This window comes from Pogona vitticeps, chromosome 5 (assembly GCF_051106095.1).
Source record: "Pogona vitticeps strain Pit_001003342236 chromosome 5, PviZW2.1, whole genome shotgun sequence".
Lineage (NCBI taxonomy): Eukaryota > Metazoa > Chordata > Lepidosauria > Squamata > Agamidae > Pogona > Pogona vitticeps.
Window position 1 is genome coordinate 53,319,632 of NC_135787.1, and position 20,837 is coordinate 53,340,468.

The 20,837-nt window shown below is 39.6% G+C and overlaps 1 protein-coding gene and 1 long non-coding RNA gene across 7 annotated transcripts in view; one reads left to right on the forward strand and one right to left on the reverse strand.

Moving 5' to 3' along the window:
* Positions 1 to 17,017, reverse strand: HPF1 (histone PARylation factor 1). 6 transcript variants are annotated; one of them, XM_020805496.3, is made up of 10 exons: positions 16,818 to 17,017; positions 15,710 to 15,759; positions 14,836 to 14,996; positions 14,026 to 14,185; positions 12,348 to 12,537; positions 10,268 to 10,366; positions 4,041 to 4,191; positions 2,194 to 2,281; positions 968 to 1,140; positions 1 to 247 (listed from the first exon to the last, which is right to left on the reverse strand). In XM_020805496.3, the coding sequence occupies exons 3-10, from the start codon at positions 14,962 to 14,964 to the stop codon at positions 116 to 118; spliced, it is 1,122 nt and encodes a 373-aa protein (XP_020661155.2). In that variant the 5' UTR covers positions 14,965 to 14,996; positions 15,710 to 15,759; positions 16,818 to 17,017; the 3' UTR covers positions 1 to 115. The 6 variants fall into 6 exon arrangements, with proteins under 6 accessions (XP_020661155.2, XP_020661154.2, XP_020661153.2 ...); XM_020805495.3 differs by lacking the exon at positions 16,818 to 17,017 and adding an exon at positions 16,357 to 16,440; XM_020805494.3 differs by lacking the exon at positions 15,710 to 15,759 and having other exon boundaries at positions 16,818 to 16,939.
* Positions 16,998 to 20,837, forward strand: part of LOC110085379 (uncharacterized) — an 11,383-nt gene continuing 7,543 nt past the window's right edge. The window contains exon 1 of the long non-coding RNA XR_013545463.1: positions 16,998 to 17,094. This is a non-coding gene — a long non-coding RNA (uncharacterized LOC110085379). The remainder of the gene's footprint in view (positions 17,095 to 20,837) is intronic.

Consider the following 20,837-nt stretch of genomic DNA (forward strand, 5'->3'; position numbering starts at 1 on the left):
TATTGCTTAGAAAAAGGTTTATTCACCACATAAAAATTACAGCAATTTAGTACCAAAAAGATAAATCATCAAAAAACATCATTAGTATTTCACTATACTTAAACATCATTATAAATCATGATGTGAGTTGGTCTACATTCTCCTCTTTTCTGTTAGCTAAATGACTTTCAATGATCTCTGCAAACAGATTCCTCTTCAGCAAGTTGTAAGCAAGAGGCAACAACTGACCAATAATCTTGTGAAAATACTGCAAAAGATTAGAGAACATGTTTTAGTTTCCCCATGAGATCAGTAATATACAGTGGCCAAAATCCTGTTGCACAGATCTGTGGAAGGGTAATGATGTCACTGGCAGAGGGAGATTTTTGGTAATTAGAATTCCTCCCTCAGTTCATCTGCTAGTTCCACTTAAGCAATCTATTTCAGTGCATGGCTGTCTTGGGAGCCACAAGACATAGGATATTTTTGATTAATTACTGAAAACCTGCTCTGTAAGTAACATCATCTGGTAGCAAAGATTTTCTGACCTTAGCTTTCTTCCTTCCATCGCACAGCTCCTATGCAGTACAATCGACTACTTATGAGTCAGATAAGCCATGGGACAGAAAGAGAAAGTTTTTTATTACCAAAAATCTTCCCCACTCCTGGTGACATCATCACTCATCTGCAGATACAACAGGATTTTGGGCAATATAGCAGGTTTTCCTCCAGTTTTTCATACCAAAGATTCACACACATTTTCCTAAGTGGAAGAATATAATTTTGAGAGGTAATGCCTAGGAACAAACTTACTCTTCATTCAGAGAGCTTTTGAACAATTTTTTCCAGAGTTGGACACTGTAGTTTTTCACTTGTTACTGTTCCTAAAGGTTAGGACTAGTTTTAATAATAACATTTGATGCAATACATAGTATGTTGGGGATAGTGGATTTGTATTAGTTACTACATAGAAAATCATTTGACTTACATGAGAGCCATAGCAGAAGAGGTCTATACCTAGTTCGTATCCCATTCCATAGTCACATTCATCATTGGCAAACTGAACAAAAGTTAGCATTTCTTGAATAGGGGCAAAGGCTTTCATTCTCTGGTCATCATTAGGTGCATCTACAATGGCTTTACAGATTCTCTTGAGACTAGCTGTCAAGGAAAACAAATCCAAAACAGAACTGGACTGAAACCTCTATATAGGCAGTAATTATAATATGCAGAAAAACAATAGGAGAGAAAGTTCAGACCACAGAATCCAACAGACTCTTGGAAGCAAAAAGTTACAGCACCAAAAAAATTCTGCTTAAGGGTATGATAGATGATCATTAGCGAAGTATTTCTGAGTTCCTGTTAAATGCGAAGAGATTGTTTTTTTTTTCAGGAAGAAACAAAAAGGGGTCATTATGGTTTTCAGACTATGAGCAAAACAGTCTCAGAAACACTGTATTTCAGTGAGAGGACTATATGAAAGGTAAGCAACATGTCCATCATTACTACTGCAGCTGCTGTGCATTTTTAGGGTGAATTCAGTTCCACAGGGTGACAGTGAAGCCCAACAGATTCTCTCAGGACCCAAAATAAACAGTGCATGATAAAGAGTATCACCTGGAATCCTCTGTAACTTGGGGATCCCTTGCGAATAACTGAATATTGAAAGAATACTTTCCACAAAATCACTAGTTTTAAAACCAGTGGCTGAGATAACTACTTTATCATTGTATGTTCTAATAATTTTTTTAGTCTCTAAGGCACAATTTTTTCTCCTATTTCTCTAACCAAGTTTTAATTAAATAAGATACCTTGTCTGAGAAAATAATATAGTGGCCCAAATCCTCTTACCTAGTTACACTGGTGTAGGACAAATTGAGTAAATGTTGGAGGCAATTTGCCCCAAGTTAAGAAATCACTGCAGCCATTATCAATTGCACACTGAGTGTGTGACTCAGGAGGCAACTGGTTAGGTCCACGATGATTTTTTCACTTAGAACCATTTGCTTGCAAAAGTCATGCCACTTGTATAACAGGAGGAGTTTGGCAAATAAGTTACTTTTTTATGCTCATGTATTACATTTTGGTACAGTGGAGCTTTCACCATTTCTCTTCAAAGATTATTATAATCAATATCTAAAGCACGCTACTATTGAAAGCAAAATACTACTTTTATTATCTAACATTGCTAAGATAGAAACCCTAGAATTTTACCATTTGTTTCAGGAAGTTCTCTATATCCAACACCATTCTTATCTACAGGGACAACAATACCAGCTCCATTAAATGTCTTTGTTACAACCTGGGTTGAAAAGATAAAACAGGTAAATATTAACACCAAACAATGCTCTCAGGCCAACAAAACCAGCACCATTATAATACCAATTCTGCATTTGTTCAAAAAACATGTTCTAGCATTTTGCATTTAATTTAACAATCACAGCTCCAAGGGTCACAGCATACCAGTAGCTAGCCACCATCTTATTTATTTATATATCACCCATCTAGAACATGTCTACTCTGGGTCATTTACATATAATATAAAAATAAGATAAAATTCAGATTCGTCCAAGATAGGAAAGGAAAAAAGAAGAAAAAGGAGGAGAGAAAAGAAAAGAGATAGGCTAGGTAATACCTGTATAGCCACGTCTTCAGGTTAGTCTTGAAGGCCCTCAATGAGGGAGCCAGGCGGATCTCTATAGGTAAGTTGTTCCAAAGCCGAGGGGCCACTGCCAAGAAGGCCCAATTTCTAGCATTTTCTCACCAGGCCTCTCTTGGCATTAGGCCCCTCAGCCACCTGGCCTGACTAGAGTGGATGATACGGGCAGAACTGGGCAGAAGAAGGCGCTCTGCCAGGTATCAAGGTTCTAAACCATTATCTTTCTCGATGTATGTTTTAAAACAGAAGTATTTCAACTTTCTGAGAATTCCTACTTCACTAAGGACACAAATTGCATCTGCCACTCTAATTTAAAGAGTGCTTCACCTCAAAATTGTTGACAGATGAGAAGGAAAAAGTGACAGAAATAGACTCCTAAATGCAAATTTTCTGCAACTTGCATGTAAGGACAAAGATAAGTAAAACAATAATTACAAAAAAGTAGGAGAGAGATGAAAAATAAAGTTCATCTTCCATAAGATCCAAGATAGGCAATGAAGAAAACTGAGATATTATCTGAAAATGTGATATTGAGGGAGAGTTTTATGGATATCATGTACTGCCCGAAAGACAACTAAGAGGACTCTAGATCAAATCCAGCCTCATCTCAAGAAGCTAAAATGATTCAACCGAGACTATCACATTTTGGACATATTACCGTGTTTCCCCAAAATAAGACAGGGTCTTATATTAATTTTTTGCTCCAAAAATGCAGTAAGGATTATTTTCAAGGGATGTTTTATTTTTTCCATGTACACAATCTACATTTACATTTACAATCTACATAAAGACATGTCATCTTCTGGTGGCTGCACAATGGAGTCGGGGGGGTTCACTTAACGGGCTTATTTTTGGGGTAGGGCTTATATTACAAGCATCCTGAAAAATCATACTAGGGCTTATTTTCAGGTTAGGTCTTATTTTCGGGGAAACAGTATGGTTCACTAGAAAAGACAATAATGTTTGGAGGAGTAAAGGGTAGGAGGAAAAGAAGAAAACCCAACATGAAATGAAGTCACTGTAAAAAAGAAGCCTTAGCCTTCAGTTTGTATTACCCAAGCAGGACTTGGAGGTCACTGGTTGAAATCCTGTACACAGTTATACAAAAGACAAGTTGCCACGAATTAAGAAACATTCATAGACATCATCAGTTGCACAGCAAATCATGTGACTCCGCATGCAATAGATAATGTCTGCAGAGATTTAACTTGAAGCACCTCTGAAAGTTACGCTTTTCTTAGCTCTCAGCTCCTAAGAATATTAAGGTTCTAAGCTGATAAAGAATACTTGGAACAACTGCATCTATTAGGGCCAGCTGGTCTCGACTGGAAAAGAAAAAGCAGCTAAACTTTAACATTAACATTTTCTATTTTACTGGATCTGTAAGTAAATTACACCATACTTTCTTGTCTCTTTGTTTCATCCTCATGGTTTTTTGCTCCAGCGAATAACCCAGTTCTTTTGCTGTTTTGGTTAGTTTTTCGTCCAAATCTTTCAAAATGCCAGCTTTCTTTTTATCAGTCAGTTCTTTAAGTGTTTTGAACAAAAACAGTCTGAAACAAAAGAGAACTAATCATTCACTTTTCTTCTAGAATTATGTTTTTCTTAGCCTTGCAAAACATCTGACACAAGTTCATTAGCTACTAGCATATATTTCAGCATTTTGAACGTACTAACTACAACTTTTAAATAACTATAAATGTAAAGAGTCCATAAGACTGCTTCAAAGCCTTGGCATTTGTTAAAGGACAGACCTTTGAAATGCTCACAAGTCCCTCCATGGGGGAAGCGGTAATTAAGCGGTAACTTAAACATTTCCCAAAGAGTTCCATGAAATGAGTTCTATTCACTGGCTAAACAAATATCTGTATTCACGGATGGGTAATCAACATGTAATGGTTTCAAGTAGAAATGCTCACATGGACTCTTAAAGAAAACCCCCAATGTGTACAGATTATTACGTCAAAGAAGTGCCACAATCAAGCCTTTCTTTCAAGGCATCCCAGAATATGACTTCTGGTCTACTATTAATGCTGTGACACAAATAAACATCTTGACAAACAAGTTATCTCAGTGCAAAGGAAACTGAGGCAAAAGAAAAATTGTACAAAGAATACTGATTTCAGCATTTCCTAGCTACCTAAATTTTGAACTGCATTTAGTTTTGCTTTATATTATATACAGTGGTGCCTCGCATAACGTTTTTAATTGGTTCAAAAAAAAACTTATGCGAAAAAAACTTTATGCAAAACACCATTTCCCATAGGAATGCATTGGAAACCGGTTAATCCGTTCCAATAGGCACGGATTGGCGTCCTTAAGCGAAAAAACCCATAGGAAACATTGTTAAACGATACAATGTTTCCTCCATTGGAATGTATTGAAGCTGACTCAATACATTTCAATGGCTTTGCGAAGTCAATTTTTGCAAATTTAAGTGTGTCATAAAAGGGTCAAAATGGTTTTAAATGCTTGGATTAGCTTCTGCACCCTCTAAAATGGATGCAAAAGTTAATTTGGCTTTGATCTGACTTTTCGTTAATTTATGGTGAATTTTTTCCCCCCAATTTTTGACAGCTGTCAAAATCTGACAGCTCCATTGTTTCCTATGGGGGAGAAAAAAATTCACAAAAAATTAACGAAAAGTCAGATCAACGCCAAATTAAGTATGCACACATTTTAGAAGGTGCACTAACGATTCCAAGCATTTAAAACCATTTTCCAACATGTTAAGACATATTTGTAATTGAAAAAATGAACATCGTTAAGTGAAGCAGGGGACCTAAAACCAAAAACGTTAAGCGAAGCATGGTCCCAAAATCGCTATGTGAAAATCGCCCATAGGGAAAAACGTTATACGAACCACAATCTGACTCTGAAAAAATAAACGTTAAGCAAAAAAAATATTAAACGAAGCAAACGTTATGCGAGGCACCACTGTAGTTAAAAAGAAAATAAGCATGCAGTGCTTGAAATCCTGTTGCTAAGCACAGTAGGAAGCAACTCGAGCAGGCCCACTGAATGGGGCTTATGGAGCAGATGACTCACCAAATCCACACAGATCCAGTAGACCTACCTACTCAAGTTACAGCTTACTATACTAAGTAACAGAATTTCAGTCAGTATGTGCAAACTGAATACTGTATAGTATATTACCCAGGTCTCTTATTTTACATTACTTTCAGTGAAAACTACTGAACCATTTGTCTGAAAGCACCCCTGGCTAAACATCAGAACATGCACATTGGAGCATCCATTTCCACTCAAGTTCACAAACTGGACACTCCCAAGAACTTGAAATATTTTGCATGAAAGCAGAAAACCTGATTATATAATTGATCTAGCCACTGTATAGATGTGGTTGGTAGCACGTTTCCATGCCAACTCTCTTATACAAAATAATAATGAAGACATTGCTTTTTTTTCCTTTTTGGTAACCCTTTAGTCATGCCTATTATTCAGCAACATGGAGAGGGGGGATTTGCTGCTTGGGTAGCAGCCTATCCTCCATATTACTTCGTGCTCTGGAGAAGACACTCCTCAATACAGAGCACGTTACCATAGTCTCTTGAGACTGAAAGATGCCTATGCTCTGCTATATTCATTGATGCTGTAGTTCTACCTCTCAATCCTGTTACATTCTGAAAACTTATATTTTAATCTCCATTGTTTTTACTCAAATGGTCACATTTCAGTGGGATTTATGGCTGATAGTTGTTTTTTATCTCACACCCTTTCCACCAGATAGGACAAGCTTTCACAGGAAGATGCCTGAACCAGGAATGTGTTTCCCAAGGGAAAAATACTAAGCCATATACCTACTGCTGGAGGAGGAAGTGGCCGGGGTGTGTGTGTCTGTAAGTAATATCTTATAATATTCAGAATCTATCTCTTTAAGAGGCAGGCCTAAAAGACTACTCTCCCCATTAATTCCGTGCATATCACTTCCTTAAAGAGCCAATTGCTGGGAGAAGTTGGTAAGTCCAAGATGCTTTGTTGCTATTGTCTTTCCAATATGCATATCTATGTCCTCCTATATTTTAAAAGCAGGAAAATGCCCAGAACACGGAAAAAACCACTGATTGAAGAGAAAGTTATGACTAAAGTTGTAAGAGTAAGAAACTCAGATCACAGATCAATCCCCTCTCTTCATCCAAAATATTAGGCAGCTTTATAGATCCTTCCTGTACTTAATTTCCACTCTAAATAAACTTTACAATATACTCCTACTAGCCACCACACTCTCTATACAGTACATAACTAGTTGTGCGGGACTGCTGAAAGGAATCACCATCTACAAACAATGTAGGAAGCTTGTGGAATAGTGGATAGATTGCAGTACTGCAGTCAAGCCTCTGCTCACAACCCAATTACAATCCTGACAGGTTCAGATACTCAAGATTGACTCAGTCTTTCATCCTTCTGAGGTTGGTCAAATGTGTATCCAGCTTGCTGGGTGGGTTGAACAATGTGTAGCCTGCCTAATTAAATTGTAAACTACCCAGAGAGTGCTTTAAGTGCTATAGGATGGTATATAAACAGCACACTTTGCTTTGATATGCAAATCAGACTTATCTACAGCTACATTAATTACTACTCCAATCTAACTAATCTTTATTTTAGAGAACCCCTATTGTGTTAAATTGGCTTAGTCCTGCATCAAAAAAGCTGCTCGCTTGCTCTCTGGGAGAAAAAAAAGTGTGTTCTTCTATTTCCTTGGAATTAATGTTGAGGTGCAAGAAGGGTACATATCCGATCAGCCTTTAACCAGCTCAGGCTAATCACCCAACTTCACCCCTACCTAGATGAGGACTCCCTCAGGACTTTGGTCAACTCCCAGATCAACTACTGCAATGCCCTCTACATGGGGCTCCCCTTCAACCTGATCTGGAGACTTCAGCAGGTCCAGAATGTTGCAGCCAGACTTGTGGCCAATGCAAGTAAAAATCTGAACACATCACTCCAGTCTTGGCTCGCCTCCACGGGTTGCCAGTGGCATCCTGGAACAGGTTCAAGGTTTTGACACTCACCTACAAAGCCCTCCATGGTTTGGGCCCATGTTACTTGTTGGAGCGTCTCTCCTTAATGTCATCTGCCCAACCCACAAGATCATCCCAGTTGAGGCTCCTCCAGGTGGCCACCATGGGGGAGGCTGTGATGTTTGCCCTGTAGCCCCGGCTTGTTTCACCACCCCAGAGCTGACGAAGGTACCCCAACACGCCTCTTCACATGCTGCCACCTGTGGATTTCTTTATCAACTTATTTCTTATGAAAGACTAAGGTCCATCCAGTACTGACTTTTTAACAGAAACAGGTTTATCAATTGCACGTAGTTGCAATCCCCAACAGAACTTTCCTGCCCTCTCCAGAACAGGCCTTGGTGGTACAACGGGGTAAAACAGATTCGTGGATGAACAGCTCCCTTTCGATTTAGGCCACACACTAAATCTAAATCTCTTACATTAACTAGTTTAATGTTCACAATGTTGGCTTAGCACCCTTTGAGCATCATCTTTTAGCACCTATCCAGTCCTGGTGGCCCCAAGGAGCATTTGGGAGTAGAAAAGCTAGAGATCCTGGCTGTCCTTTGGCTTCTGATCTCTGAGTACTTCCTCCTGTGTCTATTGTGAGATTCTATCTGTCTGTGGATTTTGGATTTTTTAACAAATCGTCCACAAAGGGTTAAACTGAATGACTACATCTCTACTGACAAGATACTCAGCACTGGCACTCCACAAGGCTGTGTCCTTAGTCCACTACTGTTCTCCATTTATTCATCGGATTGCACCAATAACCATCCCAGTAATAGGATTATCAAATTTGCAGACGATACACTAGTAGGACTTATCTCTGGGGATGATGAGTCTGCGTATCGGGACGAGGTATTACAGCTATCCCGCTGGTGCAAAAAAAACAATCTTTTATTTAACATCCAAAAAACCAAGGAATTCATAGTGGACTATAGGAAAAAAAGAGCAGACATTCAGCCACTGTATATAGATGGAGTTTGTGTGGAACAGGTGGTTGAATGTAATAGTCTTGGGACTATCATAACAAATGACCTGACTTGGAGTGCAAACACCGCTGCGTTAATCAGGAAGGCACAACAACGGTTGTATTTTCTAAGGATTCTTAGAAAGCAACAATTGACTGAGAGTTTGTTAATCACCTTCTATCGGAGTTTGATTGAGAGCATATTATCCTACTGTCTCTGTGTATGGTTCACGAGCTGCACAGTGGCAGAGAAAAAGGCAATTCAAAGGGTGATTAAGACAGCCCAAAACATCATTGGCTGTTCACTCCTCTCTCTGGAAGAACTGTATAAGAACAGATGTAAGAGGAAGATATCTAACATACTGAAAGACTCCTCTCATCCGGGATATCAGCTCTTTAAACTATTACCATCAGGAAGGAGATTCAGGGTATTGAAAGCAAGGACAAGCAGATTCAAGAACAGTTTTTACCCAAATGCAGTATTGAGTTTAAATGCGCAGCCATAGGTTTTTGGTGGAATTTTAATTGCTGAGAGAAAATGGGGTATCTATATTTGGATGGTGAAAGTTGTGTATATTTTAACTTTTTTTTGTAGTGTTGTCCAGTTTTACCTTGGGGAAGAGCACCACATTTCGTTGCACCCACTTGTGAGCGGAATGACAAATAAATTTCTTATGTCTTATATTCTCAGGGTCTGTCTATCAAGTCCCAGTTCCTTCTTTTCCTGACTTTCTAGAGATGAAACAACTTACTGACCCGTTCCCATCTATCATTTATTAAGTCACAAGTCTATCAAGTCAGAATTAGGGTTTAAGCTTTTCTATCTTGGATGTAACTTTCTCAATAAAGGTTAGTTGTTTTAGCTAGTTACACCTGCTTTATCATGTGACTAACAGCCCATATGTCTATACAACACTTACTCTGCTACTGAGAGAAACCTCACTTTCACTTGAACAGCTCAAGCACAAAAAATGTTCTACAGAGTTGTACAAGCCAGTAACACACAGCTGTACAACAGCAAGTGGCAGATATGTAATTAACAAGGAAAATAAATTTTAATAACCAGAAATTCTGAGCAGTCTCTTGGCTTTTTTTAAACTCCAAGTCCACCTCGACCAGTTGCAAATTCTTTTGGAGCAATGGCAGAATAGGGAGTAGGTATGTTCCAGTTTATTAGACAGCTGTACTTAAGTCATATTGCTTCATGCGCTAACTTTCTTGCAAATTCTTTGATCAATGGTATGCTCCTAAGAATCCACGTAATCTTACAAAGAGAACAGCAGTCCAAGAGAGCTCAGGAAAAAGGAGTAGTAGTGATTATGTATTATCAAAATTTATTCAAGTTCAGTATGATTTCTCTACTTACAAAAGAAAAATAATTGGTTCCTGTATCTTTTTTCACAAATGGAGAAAATCAACTGAAGTGAACGTTTGATGACCCATGGGTAAAGAGAACATAGCCACAGACCCACTCATCACATCCATGCATGCATGTAAACACAAAAATGCACAAAGAGACAGAAGCTACATTTCAAAGTAAGGAAAAAAACGCACAGGCCCAACATTGAAAAACAGCTTCTCCACATTGTCTAATTTGATCAATATTAAATTCATAAATCCAGTATGAAACCTTACTTTACAGCAGCAAACACATTGTCACCAAGCTGAGAAATTGTGCAGCCTTTCTTAGCTTCATTTTCACCAACCCATACTGGCAGTTCATCTGGCACATCTCTATAAAACATGTAGAGAAAATATTCTGAAATAAAGTTCATCTGGCACATCTCTATAAAACATGTAGAGAAAATATTCTGAAATAAAAAATGTTTTCAGTAGTTACATCTTCATTATTCCAGGTATGACAGAACACAGCCTTTGTAAAGCAAAAATGTCATTAAAACCCAGTAACCACCAACACAATACACATATATGCCCTAACTGGGGATGAAGGATTGAAAAGATCTATGAAGAACAAAAATTACGAATTATGAAATATTTTTAAAGGAACTATCAAACTTCCTTTGCCTTGTCATTTGGCTATTTAGGTAAATGTCTCTTGATATCTGGATGTGCACAAATGTATCCTGGTCCTGATATAAATTCAGAACACAATCCTGTCACTGCTGTACTTTTTGTCAATTTTTTTAAAAATGCAGAAAACATAATTAAAAAAAAAAAACAGCCAGAAAAACACACAACTGTATACATGGTTAAGAATTTATGAAGGCATCAATGAGATCACACACTCAGATACATCAAATACACATTCTTTTCCTCTAAACTAGGGATTGGCAACTTTGGCTGGATTGAAGGTTGGTTTACTGACTGGTCAGCTGCTTAGGCTGCACTCCCACAGGGGTGTAGTATCAGTATTTTTAAAAATTCTTCTAATCCCAATCATAAACACCATATGTGAGAAAATATTTTAAAGATTTAAAACTATCGCTACCTTATAACATATTATCATTCTGTGAAAATCAAATGCATTCTTTTAGGCTAATTCATAAAATAATAGTTCATTGGCATAAATGTTATTGCGCAGTTATGCACAGCATGTAACCTTTAGAGGTGAAGTGCCATAAGTTGACTGACATTATTTGTTGCACACCAAGCTACATGACTCAGTATACAACCAGTGATGTCTAGAGATACAGTGGTGCCTCAACTTACGAACTTAATCCGTTCCAGAAGATGGTCGTAACTCGAACTGGTCGTAAGTCAAAGCACCATTTCACAAAGGAATGCATTGAAACCCCATTAATCCGTTCCAGCCGAGGGGAAAAAATCACCAAAACACACACACACACACACACACACACACACACACACACAAGAAAAAACACTGCAAGCCTCATTGGAACGTGCTTGGGCCGGGGGGAAAAAATCACAAAAAACACACGACACCACAGCAAGCCCCATCAGAACGCACTGGGGCTGGGAAAAATTGCTAAAAAACAACAACAAACAGAGCAAGCCCCATTGGAATGTGCTGGGGCTGAAAAAAAATCACCAAAAACTAAAACAACACAGCATGCCCCATCGGAACACGCTGGGGCCGAAAGAAACACATACACCAAAACAACAACAACATCAAGAAAAATCACAGCACAGAAGCATAACCCCCATTCCTGCCCAAACCCACCCTGCAAAACCCTGTATGTACTCACTCAGCAGCAGAAAGCAGCACCAGGCAGGCAGTCCGAAGCCTCTATGCAAACACACACACTCTAACCGTTGGGGTGAAAGAGCTACAAAGAAGCAGTCTCTTCCCTTACCAACGGTTAGTAATTTAAATTCCCTGCCTTTTCCCCCACCTTTTTTCTGATCGTAACTCAAAGCTCCGGTCGCAAGTCGAAGCAAAATTTTGCGGCCATAGCTGGTCGTAACTCAAATTCTTCATAAATCAGGACAATTCTAAGTCGAGGCACCACTGTATTCTTAACTCATGGTTGTCCACTTCCAAAAGTTACACAGGTTGCATAACTATGCAAGAAGGATGTAATTTTTGAAGAACAAAGGGCATTGTGGTACCCTTACAGTTTGGCATAAGCTTTCGTACACAGCAGCCAAGCTGTGGGCCACAGTCTATGGAAATGTATGCCAAATAAAATAGTCTTTAAGGTGCCAGGGAAGCTTTTGTTGGTTTTACTGGAATAGACCAACACAGCTCTCTATCCACTTCAGGAGTTTCTCCAAAACAAAATGCATTTCTCACCTGAAATATCCCATATGATATTGTGTTTTGCTGTCTTCAGTAATGATTGTCTGGAACTCAGGAGGGTCATAAAAAAATCTCCAGTGTAGACTGAAGTTGACATCCCCTGATCTATTTGCCTTTTTCTGTTTTCCATCTAGAATGTCATATGGTCCAACCAGCTGAAGACCAAGGCTTGATCTGAGTGCATCTAGAACACAAAAATACCTATTATTTAATGTGTATAAATAATGGTCTGGCTTTTTTAATCATCCCAAATTACATTTTTTAAAAAGCTTTTACTGGAAATGAAGCTCTTTGTACCCACTCTTGCTTATCCACTGTAACTGAAAGTTTCCCAAGGTACTGCCCCATCTATCCATTTCTAGGCTAATTAAGGCCCCATATACCCACTTCCTCACTGGGGTGGGAGCCTTACACAAAGAACTCTTCGTATCACAGTCTGAGTTATTAACTTCTTAAAACAGAATATTACTTTTCAAACCTGGAAAGAGATGTAAAGACTTTTTACTTCAAACACTAGGCAGAGGTAGAAACTTCCAATGGATGGTCATTGCTGCATAGAAGATTCAGTTGCTCAGTTTTCTAATTTCACCTCACCACAGAATAATCCTAAACATGACAACATGGAGCATGCAGTACATTTAACAGTTGTTACTTTCATGTCATGATGAGGACTCGTTTTCCATGTTCAGAGTTAAGTATGTGTAGAAGAGTTATATGTGTAGAAATGTGTAGAAGGCTTAATGTTTGCAGAAGTTAAAAAACAACACCTTGTGGCGCAGTGGTTAAACCGCTGCACTGCAGCTAAAACTGTGCTCACGACCTGGGGTTCAAATCCCAGGTAGCCGGCTCAAGGCTGACTCAGCCTTCTATCCTTCCGAGGTCAGTAAAATGAGTACCCAGCTCGCTGGGGGGGGGGCAATGTGTAGCCTGCATAATTAAATTGTAAACCGCCCAGAGAGTGCTTGAAGCGCTATGGGGCGGTATATAAGCAGCACGCTTTGCTTTGCTTTTGCTTTGCTTTAGGGAAAAAATAAACTATCACTAGGAGACAGAGCCGCAGAACAGCCCAATAAGGAATGGCTATGCTGGTGAAAAGACTTGTTAACACAGGCAAACTTGAATGGAGTATCCCACAGAAAGGTATGACTGGCTCACTGGAACAATGAACATGAGCAGCCCACAGTAAAATATTGACCAACATTCTATTGTGTAAGTTACACCTGCCAAAGGATGATGACATCGCCACAGGAGATGTTCAGTAATTAAAGATCTTCCCCACAGCCTGCATCTAAGTAAAACAGATTACACTGCAGGAAAGAAAAAGGAAACCTTTAATTACCAAAATCTCCCTCAACTGATGATCTCATCACACTTCCACAGGTATAACATATGCAACAGGATTTGGCTGTTTTGCTGCAGGTCTCACTTACAAACAATAACAATTAACACATGTGACCTATAATATATAAGCCATTTACTCTTGAATAGTTCTGAAGTTGTCCAACATTTTTAAATGAATATACTAAAGGATGTAGCTTAGAGAACATAGGTTTTTTTTTTAATTGCAAGTGAGAGACAGTACTTGGCTTTAAAAGGCTTCCTATTTCTCTTTGTTACTACAGTTTTTAAAACTAAAAATTAAGCCTGCTAGATGCTGTCTTTTGGAATTTACCACACGGTTTATCACAATCCAGCTCCACACAAAACTTCCAGAAATCATAAAAGTCTTCAGGCATCTTGAGCCGATAGCAACGTTCCACTTCTTCACGAACATGATCCGGGACCTCTGTTCCTTTGGACCGTCTCTTCTTTCCTTCTTTTGTTTTTTCACACTGCCAGTGAACAGCAGGCCAGTTTTAGTTCCATACCTGGCACAAGGCATACTCAAACTTTTATACTTTAAGACAAGGGAAATATGTGGGCCAGATGCAGTCTGCCCCCAATTTTACCAAGCAGATCCTTTGCCCTGTGCTACTACTTCAGCACGAGCCTTCTTCAATTATAATCTACAAAAATTCATGCTAAAATAAAACTGTTAGTTTTTAAGAGATGACAAGACTCTTCAGTTAGGTTGAAAGAATTTTATACAGCTACGCCTTTACATTTTGCGGTGTATGAGCATGTGCAAAAAAAAAAAACATGGGCATACGCACTAGCAGAAAAAATAAAACCTCTTTGCCTGCCTTCCTGGTTTTGCTCTGTCAGCAGAGGCTTTTTTTCATCCCATTTCCCTTCCAATAATCATGCATATGAATGCTAGTTACATATTCCACCTCCACCCAATAAGTTTCTGAATTTCTGGTCTAGTACCCACCAGCACTCTGCATATCTTCAAAGGCAAGTTTTCAAATATATCAGATACTCTGACCTATAGAGGCATATTTTTAACCAGAGAAGTGTGAATGGTGGATACAAAGAGAATGGTGCGACAATATTAACTCTCCCTTGGGGATCTGAATGGGGGTTGGAATGATATGGATACCTGCTCTTGCACATTTGCATGGGGTCTCTGCTTGCAGTCTGCAGCCATTTTGTCCCCTGTTGTCACTACTGCAACATCCCGTCTTTTTCGCCCAGGAGTGTTTCCAGGGCCTCTACCCCTTGATGTCATCGCACAAAGGTATCTGGATCAATCACAGAAAACTAGGAGGGAACAACATTAGGATGAGGGTTAGCATTAGCATAGCATGCTCTCTGAAAGGTTTACAAGTTATTACTGATTCAGGGTGCCACCTGATAAATAATGCTATATTACTCATAAACTATAAACAGTACTGAATGGAAAGACTACTGAAGAAAGGGAGAGCGTACCTATCTTAATATCTCATAAGAAGCCCAAATCCATATACAGGACTCCACTACTAACTGCACAAAAAGAATCAGAAATAAAGAAAATATGTGGTATGCAAATTTCCAACATCAGTTTATTTGTTTGCATTATTTATTTCAAAGGAACTGTCACACTGTCAATCAACCTTCCTCCTGGTGCTTTCCAGATATACTGTCCATTCTGGGGGGTGATGGGAGTTGTAGTCCAACCCATTTGAAGGACACTTGAAGGATATTTTTAATTGTGCACACACACAAATTGAGTCAAAAAAATTATATGTTTTTCTGCTTAGGTCTGTTCTATTATTCTGTTACATTTGAATTGTCATTAGGATTAACTAATCAACCAAACTCACCTTAGTAAAAATACATTACTGGCACAATTCTATATGCCCCCACCTGAAAGTAACCTCCACTAAACATGTGTTTACCATTTCTCAGAGTGGTATTTGTTCCTTTTAAATATTTGTATACTTACTGTTTTTTAGTTTTATCATTGTCTTTTCATTATGCCTCTTTATACTTACTGTTTTCAGCTTCAGATATTGTTTTTCAGTTACGTTAACCATATTGGGTCCTTTTTAAGGAGAAAAATGGGGTAACATATTTAAAACAAACTCATGGGGGACTTATTTCCAAGAACATACATAGTCCAAGGGGCAAGATACGTTTTTCCCCCTCCAGGGAAGGACTACAGTCCATGACAAACAGCCAGCCCAACTAGCAGAAGTATTAAGATTGCAATAGCAAAGGGCGAGAAGCCGAAAAGTATGAAAGATGGAGAGATGTAGGAAAAATAAGCTTATACTGGAGGTTTACAAAAAAAACCAAAAAACAAAAACAGACATTTTGCTGCCTGAGAAGAACACCAAACGACACCTCGCCTTGTGGCCAACACATTTACAAATTCTGCCACACTATTTAGGCTCCTAATTTGAATTCCATCTTCGTCTACACACACACACACAACCCACTTTCCTCCTCCGACCTTCTGCATACTTTCCCTGGGAGCAAGTGACACTGAACCCGCACTCGTGTGAAAGTAAGTCGCACTCTGGGGAGACCTGCGTCGGAGAACTGCTTTGTTCATCTGCTTGCCTGCCCAGCTACCCCTCTCTCTCTCTCTCTCATATGTAATTATACAACAGCAGGCCCTTTCCCGACAGGCACACACCTTGCTCCGGGGGAGAGAGGAAGCCAGGAGGGGACTCAAAAGAGACGGGAGAAAAAAAGCCACAAGGGAGAGGCGAGCCCGGGCGGCTGACAAGGCAAGCAAGCAGGGGACGCAACAGGATGAAAACCTCGGAACAGAAAAGCAGGGGGGACGGGGCACAGGCAAGTCAGCCGAAGCAAGGGAAGCGGAGGAATGCCGCTGCTACAAAAGCGGATGATGGGACCACCGAAAGGGACGCACACCAACGCGGCAAAAAAAGGCTTTCTCTACCCCCCCCCCCAACGTGGAACCGCCTTGGCGCCTTCTCGGCCAACGAGTTTCCTTTTTTTTTCCCCCCGCCATCCCAGCGGAAACGGAAGCAGGGCCTGATCCTCGGGCAGCGGGAGATGCTGCTTTTGTTTTGTTTTGGAAGGCGCACCTCCAGCTATAAGCTGGGTGGCGTCCAATAATTGTTAACTCACCTCGAATCCGTTGAGAGAGCTGGGCTACATAAACCACAAATAAATGGAGTTAAGCCTTAACGGGAGCGTTCACAAGACTCGTGTTAAAAGTATCTCTGGTGTTTCTCTCTTGGCCACGAGAGGGAGCGCTTGAGGTTTTCATGCGGGAATTCACCTAAACGTGAAGACAAGCTTCTGGGACAGAGAGGAGGCGCCGCAGTGCTGAATTCCAGGCTGTGGTTTGTTATAACAGAAACCGCCAAATTGTGATGTTTGGAATAAGTTTTACTTTTACCCGGTTTGTATATATCCAGTTTTTATGACTACCACCATTAAAAGCTCTAAAAGCATATTCCTATTTGGGTAAGTATATAAAGATGGTGGTGCAGGTTAGTGGTTAGAGGATGGCCTGGGACTAGGTAGATCTAGGTTTTGATCCAGGTAGAGTGGTGGTTCCCAACTTTGGGTCTCCTGATGTTCTGGACTACAACTCCCATAAATCTTGGCCAGCACAGCTAGTGGTAAAGGCTTCTGGGGGTTTAGCCCAAGAACATCTGGGAAGTCAAGGTTGGGAATTGCTGATGTGCAGCTATGAAACACACTGGGTGACTTTAGGTCAGTCTTTGTCCTCTCAACCTGATGTAGCACCTGTCGTTTCGAAGGTGTGAGGAAAGCTCCTTTTATCACCACCTTACCTTGAGCAAACTGAAGGAAAAAGCAATATATAAATGCACTAAATGTATACTCAGAAATCATGTATGTTGAGTACAGGTGGGCTTATGCCTGTTAAATATAAAATACCCTGTTCCCCGAAAATAAGACAGGGTCTTATATTACTTTTTGCTCCAAAAAATGCATTACGGCTTATTTTCAGGGGATGTTTTATTTATTATTTATTTATTTATTTAACTTATATGCCACCCACACTACCCGAAGGTCTCTGGGCGGCTTACAGCATTTAAAATACAATAAAAAGGCAAAATAAAAGGGCAAAAGAATTAAAATGCAATTAAAATATATATACTAAAAATTGTTTTATTTTTATTTTTTTCATGTATAACCATCTACATTTATTTGCATCTAGCCATGTCATCTTCTGGTTGCTGCACAATGTTGGAGGGCGGGGTTTCATTTAAATAGGGCTTATATTACGAGCATCCTGAAAAATCATACTAGGGCTTATTTTCAGGTTAGGTCTTATTTTGGGGGAAACAGGATAGCAGTCTAAAATGGGATCTGAGAGATGAATATCTAGGATATTGACATCAAAGGTGGACAAACTGTAATCCTCTCTAGAATCTTGCATTTGCAGAGAAAAGGAATCTCCATGTTACCTTTTCCCCAGTGGGCTTTGCCCGCAGTCATGTGATATCTGCATGATGGTTCCCAATCTTGGGTCCTCAGATATTCTTGGACTACAGCTCCCAGAAATCCTGGCCAGCACAGCTAATGGTGAAGACTTCTGGGAGTTTTAGTCCAAGAACATCTGGAGATACAAGGTTGAGAACCACTAGGTGGGATTACAAATATCCAGCTTCCCCAACATAGTCAGTGACATGATGGGAGTTGTAGTCCAACACGTAGGGGGGCACAAGCTGCCTATCATTTGTGTAGTTATCCACAGTCTATGCAGCTACCTCTCTTATTGATGTGAATAAGGGATCTGTGAAATGCATTGCTGTAACTTTCATTTTTCTTTTATTAAAGCTTTGCCTTGTAACTAGGCAGCTGTAAAATAGATACCTTTTATTTTTCCCATTTTAAATAATGCAGAGGGGGGACACACCCAGAGTCCTGGCAGGGACTGAGTCTCTGTTATTTTACAGAAATTAATTGTATCAATTTAATATTGGTTTCCTCTGTTCTGGGAACAAATGACACATTTCTTCTGCATTGCTCTAATATTCTCTACCTAAAGAAAATGAATTGAAGACAATTAACATCCCTACTGTTAGAAGAAAATATGGTCTTCAGGGAGGCGGCAGCTGAACAGTGATGCAGTAGAACTGCAAAGGCATATCTGCTGAGTCACTACATTTCTACTTTTGATGCTGACAGGTCATTCTGGAATTCTGCCCAGAACCTTCCCTGCAGTGCTGTAAGGCTGGCAGCATGAAATAATTGAATGAAAGAATTGTAAAAACAAACAAACCCAAATCTCAGTTGGGATGAGGAGATGGCGTTTTTATACTGCCTTTATAGGAAAATCATATCAAGTATATTTTTGTCAGAAAAGATAGTAGATGTCACATGTCTATTTACTGGAAAAACTGAGGTGCATGGAGAAAAGCTATTAATAGAAATTCGTAACTCCAGATGCCTACTGCCTTCATTTTTAGGTCTAATTGCCAGAATCTAATCAATCATCTCTAATAGCATATCAAATCAGCCTGCTAATTGAAAATCATCAAAAAGTTCTGAAATACTTACTGTACAATAAGGTTATCCTTAAGAGGCATGTTTTGCTACTTTTACCAGTAATTAAGATTGAATTGGACTAAGCTTTGTGAATAATAATTCTACATTATGAGCAGTTTTAAAGAGAAAATTGGAGAGGAGTAGGGCTAACATCATGCTTAATAATTTAAAATACATTAAATGCTATTTTTAACAGTGCAGTCCTAACATAATGATGTGTGAGCTATAATAAGTTTTGAGTAGAGAGAGAGACGCCTCTTATGCTGTTAGCACAAGAGCCTTTTTTGTGCAGTTAGCACAAGAGCCTTTGTCCTGGTTGAGCTCAAGAGATCTGGAAGCACAACAGCTGTGCTGGTTAAGATTGGAGGAGGGGCAGGGTGGGAGATGAACTGAGTTATGCCAGATCCAAATCCTTCCAGCCCAGGGACACAGCTGCTGTGCTACACAAAGTTTGACTTGGGAAGGGCAGTCCTACCTAATTCCAGCATCCCTAGGCTGAAAGTGGTTTGTATTTAGCATAGCATCTTAGCTAGTAAGGATTGTGTCCTAAGTCTGCAGAGGAAAAAAACAGACCTGTTGGAAACTATAGTAATGAGTTAACTTTAATGGGAACGGATATCCAGGCTTAACTAATATCCAGTCTATTCTGTGCTGATACTACTGCAAAAGTTTAGTTCTCTTTCTACAGAGGTGTTGTATTAATACAAGACTCCCCCCCCCAAAAAAAAATATAGGGAAAGCAGTTCAATGTTTGATGTGATGTGTTAGCTCTATAGTCTTCAAGGGGCCACAAAACTTTGTTGTGCTAGTTGCTGAATCCAGTGGTTTGATTGTGTAAAACATAGTAAACTGCCTTATCCCAAATTGTCTGTCTAGCCCAGCCTTGTTGTCTGCTCTGGCAGTGATTCTGCATGATCCCTAGTAGAGGTCTCACCCGTTACCTTCATCTGAGTAGATTTATCCAGGTGAGCAATATAAAAGACAGACAGACAGACAGACGGACAGATAGATCTGGGCCATGAATTGAATATGAGACCATAGGTATGCGAAGCAGAGATGGAATACATGCATTTTCTTACTACTGGTCCCTGAATCCTCTAGCAAACATAGCAGCATGTCCGCATATCTGGCGGAAATGATGGTTTTTCAGAGTAAATTGAAGTTCAGGCAGTCCAAAAATAACTCACACAGAGTCCGGCAGCATTTTTTTCAGCAGAGTGTATTTACAGCAAACTGGCAGCATGACGGGTAGCAGTGATCTTCAAGCAGGAAGATGATACTAACTATACAGCTTTACATATATACATTTCCATAACCAATCACAGTTTAGATTACATCATAGCATTACCTCATTTAGGTTACATCACTCTGGTTGCATCATCCTTGCTGAGTCATAGCACACCTGATAGACATGGATGATCAATTAAACCATTCTACTTCTGCTCAGGCCTTCTATTTTCCTTGACACAGCAGTCATGTTGGCTATTGGATTCTGGGAGCTGAAATTCAAAAAGCAACCTTTTCCATTACTACATTTCTGTAAAACCTGGCTTTTTTCAAAATCAGTTGTTGTATATCAGAGGTGATGAACTTGCATTAGTGGACTGGTGAGGGCTGATGGTC